Genomic DNA, 9,885 nt, shown 5'->3' with positions numbered 1-9,885 from the left:
ATGTTAGACTTTTTTTTTTGTCTGTACACAGTAGGGCAAGGCCCCACTGCAATTTTTATTAAATGATGTTAGAGAATTTGCCTGCTCGCTTTGTAGAGTATCATTTTATTTTGAAACATAGGAAGTGATTATTTTGAAACAGGTGTTTTATTTATTCTCATAGAATATATTTTATTCATGGACTTGAAATAGTGATAGTGCATTTTTGGGAATTTCTAGCCAGTGCAAATGTGCAATCATACGGCCGGTTAATGACTTCTAGAATTAAAAGATCGATCAGGCGTGTCAAATTGAATTAGATGATGCAGGTGCAGCTAATTGCACAGCTGCTGAAAACAACTTCTGACAGAAGAATTTAGAAACTTGTACGCTCAAGGGAGAACGTTAATTGTAGTACAGGAGGAGCGGTGATGTTGCAGTATCCGTTGTACCCAGAATAACTTTTTCTCTGTATACGGAGGCATTTACAAGTTACAACTACATGCTGTATCAGAGCTAACACAGGCGACAAGCTACAAACTAAACTAGTATGCACCTTGCGGAAGACAGCTTCGGTGACCGGCCGAAGCCCTAGACCGGAAGCTCGGTCGTCACCTCGGGCTGGCCATCGTCCTCCGGGGGCTGGGGCTCAACCTCGGCGCGGCAAAGCGGGCAAGTGTCATGGGACGCCAGCCACATGTCGATGCACTCCACGTGGTACAGGTGCTTGCACAAGGGCAGCAGCCGCACCATCTCGCCGGCCTGCACCGTGCCGAGGCACACCGAGCACTGCGCGCCTTCCCCGCCACCCTCCTTGCCGCTGTGCCTGGCGGAGTGGGTGTACGCGAACTCCGGCAGCTTGGCAAGGTCCACCGTGCGGCGGCGGCCGGCCTCCGCTCCCGCGGCCGCGACCGGCGCCCGGTTCCGAAGCTGGTAGCAGAAGAAGAAGATGACGGAGAAGAGCGCGGCGCCCGTGAGGCCGACGCAGGTGTAGCTAAAGATCATCGTCCCTTTGTTGGTGTGCCTCAGGTGCTCTGAGTTTGGCAAGCCCGTCGGCCCGAACGAAGCCATGGAGCTAGGCTAGCTGCTTCTGATTGGAAGACTTTCGCCGGCTCGTACTTCGAAGGTAGAGGAATGAGAGCCAACGCCGATCACAGCGAGGGCCTGCCTTATCATGCAGGCCGAGATATGGGTAGAGGGTACGGTGGCAACTGGTGCATTTTCTAGTGTTGCGGGTGGGAGAATTTTACTCGCAGCTGTCATCAATTTAGCATTGACTTGTACTAGATTAGCTTCAGAGTGGTATGCATGAGGAGGAGAGTTTACCGGCACGGAGATGACATCAATTATTACGAGTTTAGTAGTAACAGACACTTTGTCAACTCTCTGCACGCTAGTTGTAAACAAGAAAAGATAATAATCCAAACAATACAAGTGGTGCACCTAATCAATGACGATTTTGCACCGAAGATGACATAATGCATTTTTTTTAAACACGAGGTAAAAGCTTTGCCATTTTTATTAACTATTAGATGATACCCTGTGCGTTGTTGCAGGAACTATTAACAAATAATTTGATGTTTAAAAAACACGAGAAACTTTATGAAACATAATATAAGTTGATGATAAAAGAATTGTTTGAAAGAGATATTGTTTAGAGTAAGCATCAAAAGAAAATTTTATAAAAAAAACCCAAAATGAGTGTGATTTTTTGTTCTGTTAATTTGTTAACAATATATATGCGTGGTGACATGACATGAAAACAACATTTAGTAGGGAAAGTGAACACTGCGTTCCAGCCGACTCCACACCGCTTCTCCTCCGTGGCATTCAACCCCTCTCCTCCGACCATCCCGCCAGGTACCATTTGCTACTGCTATACTCACCATGCCCGGCAACTGTTCGATGAATTGTCGGAGCTAAAAAAGTTATCCCTTCTTCTTTCAAACAATGGATTCCGATTTGGAGGAGAAATATAAGAATACAATAGTATTGCCTCTAGGGCATATTTCCAACAACACCGCGCATCTGCCCCCTGCCCTCATGACGACTAGCGTCGCTACCACTTGCTAGTCGACGTGAGCTGACAATAGCGACGAGACAAGAGGGGTGTTTGTGGCAGCGGCGGGAGCTAACTTCCACCCGAGTCGCTCTTGGAGCGACGCGATAGTGTTTTAGAAATCTATGACAATATGTATTTCAGTATAGAGGACTTGATCGTAGTTTTTTATTTATTTTTGAAGTCAAGCAACAGCTTTACCTTTCTGGCTTCCATTGGCTAAGAAGAATTTTCTTGTCTTGTTGGTTAGCATCTTACTACCCTTATAAAAACACGAAGAGCAGAGATTCAAAACAAACTTGACCGTCAAATTAAGTCGATCCAAAGGAGTAGATCGGTCCCATGTTGAGCACCAAACGCGTTTAGCACTCTAAAAACAAACTACCCATCAATGCCACACGTTATAAACTCTGTCTTAATCCCTCGGTACCCCTTTGTGTAAAAAAACTACTTCATGCAGTCCCCATGCCCGCCTCTTGCACGGACCATGCCTTTCCTTCCAACATCTCCCCACCCCGCCACTGCCTCACGATGTTGCTCCCCACCCTCCTCACATGCCTAATCATCTCGCAGCCTTCGATTCTCTATGTTGCCTCCGCCGATATTCGACAATGTGGCAACGTGACGAGTAAGCATGTGTTGATGAGTGATATTTTTATGCTCATCACACCGTTGTGTAAACCAGATAATCTTAGAATTTCTAAGAAAATCACTCTAATATTGCCACTAATGACTAATGAATGCGAGAGATCACGGAATCCTTTGTTTAATTCATTTGCATAGGAGAAGAGGCCAAACATGGATGCAAATCATGAGGGAAAGTAAACAAGAAAAATGGAGACTGAATGGAAGAAATTGGAGGCATAGCCAAGCCACCAGAGCACAAGATGACATTTGGTACAAGCGCACGCGTTTATAACAGGTGCTAACTGCTCTATAAGGTCCATCCTTCCAACATTTATAAAGGGTCCATCACCAGAACCACAACAGAACAAACGAGGAGAGAGCATCTAGAACAGCACACAAATCATCTTCCAACCCTAGTCACCACCATTTCTCATCCCATCTCCTAGGCGCCAACACCATCACCGCAGCAACTCCCCTCCAAGTTATCCATACTTGTAATCATGTGTCGCATCCGACAACCATTGGAAGACATATTATCAATAAAGCATTCATATTTATGTCTTATCCAATGGTTTCCTCTTGAGATCAGGTCATCATGGGTGAGTTATTGGGTAAGACAATGGGTTCAGGCATAGTCTTGCAACCCTGTGTATTTGTATGAGGGATTGATGGAATAACTTTGAATAATCAACATCATGCATGCGTCTGATTGCTATGGAGTTGTCTCTTATCTCTTTATCATTCTACGACCTTGCAGGTACCCAGGATCTCAAAGTTCGATCAAGCAGGAGGTAAGGAACGAGGAGGATGCATAACGCTATTTTGAACACTAGTGACAGAGAAAGCTTACTACGGTAGCGGAAAGCCAATCCTTGGGGATTCATGAGGTGTAGTCATTAAACACCCAATGTTTTTGTATGAATATTTGTTCTTAATACTCTAGGTAACCCTACGAGATAGTAAGCACCTGTGGTTGGACAACTGACTCTTGATGCAGGCCGTGCACCAATCAAGACGTAATTTGGACACATCCCCCACTTCTTCGCATTGCAAGCACATCTTAACGGGTGTCTTTGAGAGCACAAATTAATATCATGTTGATTCCGAGCACAAATATATGGTTGTAAGAATCAAGACCGCATACCCATGCCTATTTTAATTCTAGTGTTTACACCTCCTAAGGTTGTTAAGGTCCGGTTCACAAAACTGGAATTCGGTTCTCTCGCAAGAACTTGTTAGAGCCTTTGTCGTAGTGCACATCCTCTCGTGGGTTTGATATCTCTGGGTCACTCCTCGGGAAAAAGGCAGAGAACATTTTGGTTATCCAAACCGGATCTTAAAGGGCATCAGGTGTCGCAATCAAGCACACATGCGTTAGCGCCGCTCTTCTACAAGACAATGAGTATGTGGGAGTCGCCACACATCTCCCGTAGGCAAGCTAAATGACCCATCTGCCCCCTGCCCAACCCCTCATATCTTCCCTTCCTCGCTCATCCCTTTCCTATGCCCTCCTTCCTCCTTCAACGCTCCAGTGCGGGTGGCATCGGACCAGTCAATGTTGAAGTGAGAGTGCAGTTGGGTTAGGGATATTAATGTTGGGCGCCGCACGGAGCCAAGGAGCGCTTAGCTAGGATTTGTTTTTTCTTCCTCTTTTCTTCCTTTTTATACATTCAGTAGTATATAAAATGGGCTACATCTTGGAATATAAACTACAGTTTATTTGTTCACTCTTTGTGAAGCATGCTCAGTGTGAGGATTCAAAATTTTAGGATAAATTACACCTAAATTCCAGGCATGAATTACCTCATGCAAGCGTCAATTACTGCATGTCTGTTGAGGCACCGGGAGCGAAGATTAGGTCCTAGCGGTGAAGGCTACGGTGAGCTGCTGGCCGACTGCGAGGTCAAGAAGGATGTGTGGGGGTGCCGCTGGGGTTTGGAATACACACACGTGAAACAGTGGTGAGCTCTAGAGGTGAGGTGGGGACCCTCGATGGGGAAGGGAAGAGAGCTTGTTATGGATGCATACATCAGTGGAGCCATTGCACACTGCATCATAGGCGGTGGAGCCATGGCACGCTGCATCATAGATGGTGGAGCGTTGGACGGTTGGGGTTAAGTTGTACACCAGATTTTTGAGGAAATACACGAGTTGATTGCTCAGAAATCACCAAATCACTCAGAAAATCTGGCAATCCAAAACCTATGTGAATTAGTATAGTCGATTTATAGTTTACTTGGTGGGATGATTTATGGTAATCCGTTCCGTTGGCGGCTTTTCGCCAACGGAGGGTGTGTGTAGTTGTGTCTTCAGTGGGTCTTTCGGGGTCCAATTGATTTAGGTTTTTGGTGGATATGTCTAGATTCGGTTATGTTCATGGTTTTGGAGTTTTTACATGCTCTTGTCAGCGTATTCTTCTTTGGTGCAGCGATTTACTTTGCAGATCGTGACCGTCGGCATCTTCTGTTCTACATCGACGACTTCCCGACCGCTGCTTTTACAAACTCGTGGGTTCAAAAAAGTTTGCTTCGCTGAGGCGGAGGCCAGAGATAGCATCGAGCTATGCTCATGACGTGACGCCAATGGATGCAGGAGGTGAAAGAGCAATCATGCCCTTATATCATGTTTTGATGTTGATGACAATATACATGTAGGGGTCTAACAATGGTTGTCAAGTAAATCTCAGGTGTTAGCCCCCGGTTCATCGAAGTGTGTGGATCAAGAGCATACAAAGTGAATTTTACTCAAGGATAAAGCATAAAAATTGATTACATATTCGTTTTCTTGAGTATAGGATCCTGCACTATTAAGAGGGGATCGATAGGGTTAGTTAAAGGCTTGATCTTGCCACAAACCTCCTTGCCATATATGCACATGATCCATCTTCATGCTTTTGTCTCTGGGCCGCCGGATGTCCATGTTGGGGAACATAGTAATTTCAAAATTTCCTACGCACACGCAAGATCATGGTGATGCATAGCAACGAGAGGGGAGAGTGTTGTCCACGTACCCTCGTAGACCGAAAGCGGAAGCGTTAACACAACACGGTTGATGTAGTCGCACGTCTTCACGATCCGACCGATCAAGTACCGAACGTACGGCACCTCCGAGTTCAGCACACGTTCAGCTCGATGACGTCCCTCGAACTCCGATCCAGCCGAGTGTTGAGGGAGAGTTTCGTCAGCACGACGGCGTGGTGACGATGATGATGTTCTACCGACGCAGGGCTTCGCCTAAGCACCGCTACGATATTATCGAGGTGGATTATGGTGGAGGGGGGCACCGCACACGGCTAAGAGATCAAGAGATCAATTGTTGTGTCTATGGGGTGCCCCCTGCCCCCGTATATAAAGGAGCAAGGGGGAAGGCGGCCGGCCTAGGAGGAGGGCGCGCCAAGGGGGGAGTCCTACTCCCACCGGGAGTAGGACTCCTCCTTTCCTTGTTGGAGTAGGAGAAGGGAAGGGAGAAGGAGAAGGAAGGAAGGGGGCGCCCCCCCTCCCTAGTCCAATTCGGACTAGTCCATGGGGAGGGGTGTGGCCACCCTTTGGGGCCTTTCTCTCCTTTCCCGTATGGCCCATTAAGGCCCAATACGAATTCCCGTAACTCTCCGGTACTCCGATAAATACCCGAATCACTCGGAACCTTTCCGAAGTCCGAATATAGTCGTCCAATATATCGATCTTTACGTCTCGGCCATTTTGAGACTCCCCGTCATGTCCCTGATCTCATCCGGGACTCCGAACTCCTTCGGTATATCAAAACATATAAACTCATAATATAACCGTCATCTAACTTTAAGCGTGCGGACCCTACGGGTTCGAAAACTATGTAGACATGACCGAGACACGTCTCCGGTCAATAACCAATAGAGGAACCTGGATGCTCATATTGGCTCCCACATATTCTACGAAGATCTTTATCGGTCAGACCGCATAACAACATACGTTGTTCCCTTTGTCATCGGTATGTTACTTGCCCGAGATTCGATCGTCAGTATCTTAATACCTAGTTCAATCTCGTTACCGGCAAGTCTCTTTACTCGTTCCGTAATACATCATCTCGCAAAAAACTCTTTAGTTGCAATGCTGGCAAGGCTTAAGTGATGTGCATTACCGAAAGGGCCCAGAGATACCTCTCCGACAATCGGAGTGACAAATCCTAATCTCGAAATACGCCAACCCAACAAGTACCTTTGGAAGCACCTGTAGAGCACCTTTATAATCACCCAGTCGTCGTGACGTTTGGTAGCACACAAAGTGTTCCTCCGGTAAACGGGAGTTGCATAATCTCATAGTCATAGGAACATGTATAAGTCATGAAGAAAGCAATAGCAACATACTAAACGATCGAGTGCTAAGCTAACGGAATGGGTCAAGTCAATCACATCATTCTCCTAATGATATGATCCCGTTAATCAAATGACAACTCATGTCTATGGCTAGGAAACATAACCATCTTTGATCAACGAGCTAGTCAAGTAGAGGCATACTAGTAACACTCTGTTTGTCTATGTATTCACACATGTATCAAGTTTCCGGTTAATACAATTCTAGCATGAATAATAAACATTTATCATGATATAAGGAAATAAATAATAACTTTATTATTGCCTCTAGGGCATATTTCCTTCAGTCTCCCACTTGCACTAGAGTCAATAATCTAGTTCACATCGCCATGTGATTTAACATCAATAGTTCACATCACCATGTGATTAACACCCATAGTTCACATCGTCATGTGACCAACACCCAAAGGGTTTACTAGTGTCAGTAATCTAGTTCACATCGCTATGTGATTAACACCCAAAGAGTACTAAGGTGTAATCATGTTTTGCTTGTGAGATAATTTTAGTCAACGGGTCTGTCACATTCAGATCCATAAGTATTTTGCAAATTTCTATGTCTACAATGCTCTGCACGGAGCTACTCTAGCTAATTGCTCCCACTTTCAATATGTATCTAGACCGAGACTTAGAGTCATCTAGATTAGTGTCAAAACTTGCATCGATGTAACCCTTTACGACGAAACTTTTGTCACTTCCATAATCGAGAAACATATCCTTATTCCACTAAGGATAATTTTGACCGCTGTCCAGTGATCTACTCCTAGATCACTAGTGTACTCCCTTACCAAAATCAGTGTAGGGTATACAATAGATCTGGTACACAGCATGGCATACTTTATGGAACCTATGGCCGAGGCATAGGGAATGACTTTCATTCTTTTTCTATCTTCTGTCGTGGTCGGGCTTTGAGTCTTACTCAATTTCACACCTTGTAACACAGGCAAGAAACTCTTTCTTTGATTGTTCCATTTTGAACCACTTCAAAATCTTGTTAAGGTATGTACTCATTGAAAAAACTTATCAAGCGTCTTGATCTATCTCTATAGATCTTGATGCTCAATATGTAAGCAGCTTCACCGAGGTCTTTCTTTGAAAAACTCCTTTCAAACACTCCTTCATGCTTTGCAGAATAATTCTACATTATTTCCGATCAACAATATGTCATTCACATATACTTATCGGAAATGCTGTAGTGCTCCCACTCACTTTCTTGTAAATACAGGCTTCACCGCAAGTCTGTATAAAACTATATCCTTTGATTAACTTATCAAAGTGTATATTCCAACTCCGAGATGCTTGCACCAGTCCATAGATGGATCGCTGGAGCTTGCATATTTGAGCACCTTTAGGATTGACAAAACCTTCTGGTTGCATCATATACAACTCTTCTTTAATAAATCCATTAAGGAATGCAGTTTTGTTTATCCATTTGCCAGATTTCATAAAATGCAGCAATTGCTAACATGATTCGGACAGACTTAAGCATAGATACGAGTGAGAAACTCTCATCGTAGTCAACACCTTAAACTTGTCGAAAACCTTTTTGCGACAATTCTAGATTTGTAGATAGTAACACTACTATCAGCGTCCGTCTTCCTCTTGAAGATCCATTTAATCTCAATGGCTCGCCGATCATTGGGCAAGTCAATCAAAGTCCATACTTTGTTCTCATACATGGATCCCATCTCAGATTTCATGGCCTAAAGCCATTTTGCGGAATCTGGGCTCATCATCGCTTCCTCATAGTTCGTAGGTTCGTCATGGTCAAGTAACATGACCTCCAGAACAGGATTACCATACTACTCTGGTGCGGATCTCATTCTGGTTGACCTACGAGGTTCGGTAGTAACTTGATCCGAAGCTTCATGATCATCATCATTAACTTCCTCACTAATTGGTGTAAGCATCACTGGAACTGATTTCAGTGATGAACTACTTTCCAATTTGGGAGAAGGTACAGTTACCTCATCAAGTTCTACTTTCCTCCCACTCACTTCTTTCGAGAGAAACTCCTTCTCTAGAAAGGATCCATTCTTAGCAATGAATTTGCCTTCGGATCTGTGATAGAAGGTGTACCCAACTGTCTCCTTTGGGTATCCTATGAAGACACATTTCTCCGATTTGGGTTTGAGCTTATTAGGATGAAACTTTTTCACATAAGCATCGCAACCCCAAACTTTAAGAAACGACAACTTTGGTTTCTTGCCAAACCACAGTTCATAAGGCGTCGTCTCAACGGATTTTGATGGTGCCCTATTTAACGTGAATGCAGCCGTCTCTAAAGCATAACCCCAAAACGATAGTGGTAGATCGGTAAGAGACACCATATATTGCACCATATCTAATAAAGTACGGTTACGATGTTCGGACACACCATTACACTGTGGTGTTCCAGGTGGCGTGAGTAGTGAAACTATTTCACATTGTTTTAACTGAAGGCCAAACTCATAACTCAAATATTTTACCTCTGCGATCATATCGTAGAAACTTTTATTTTCCTGTTACGATGATTCTCCACTTCACTCTGAAATTCTTTGAACTTTTCAAATGTTTCAGACTTGTGTTTCATCAAGTAGATATACCCATATCTGCTCAAATCATCTGTGAAGGTTAGAAAATAACGATACTTGCCGTGAGCCTTAACACTCATCGGACCGCATAGATCAGTATGTATTATTTCCAATAAGTCAGTTGCTCGCTCCATTGTTCCGGAGAACGGAGTCTTAGTCATCTTGCCCATGAGGCATGGTTCGCAAGCATCAAGTGATCCATAATCAAGTGATTCCAAAATCCCATCAGTATGGAGTTTCCCCATGCGCTTTACACCAATATGACCTAAACGGCAGTGCCACAAATAAGTTGCACTATCATTATT

The 9,885-nt window shown here is 44.3% G+C and overlaps 1 protein-coding gene across 1 annotated transcript; it reads right to left on the bottom strand.

Annotated features, from left to right (window-relative positions):
* Positions 1–439: 439 nt before the first annotated feature.
* On the bottom strand, positions 440–1,099 carry LOC123164823 (RING-H2 finger protein ATL39-like). The gene has a single exon (XM_044582416.1). The coding sequence runs from the start codon at positions 1,048–1,050 to the stop codon at positions 571–573; it is 480 nt and encodes a 159-aa protein (XP_044438351.1). The 5' UTR covers positions 1,051–1,099; the 3' UTR covers positions 440–570.
* Between the last annotated feature and the right edge of the window lie 8,786 nt (positions 1,100–9,885).

This window comes from Triticum aestivum, chromosome 7D (genome assembly GCF_018294505.1).
Source record: "Triticum aestivum cultivar Chinese Spring chromosome 7D, IWGSC CS RefSeq v2.1, whole genome shotgun sequence".
NCBI lineage: Eukaryota > Viridiplantae > Streptophyta > Magnoliopsida > Poales > Poaceae > Triticum > Triticum aestivum.
Note: the sequence above shows the minus strand (reverse complement) of the source record. Positions and strands in the feature narration are given on the sequence as shown.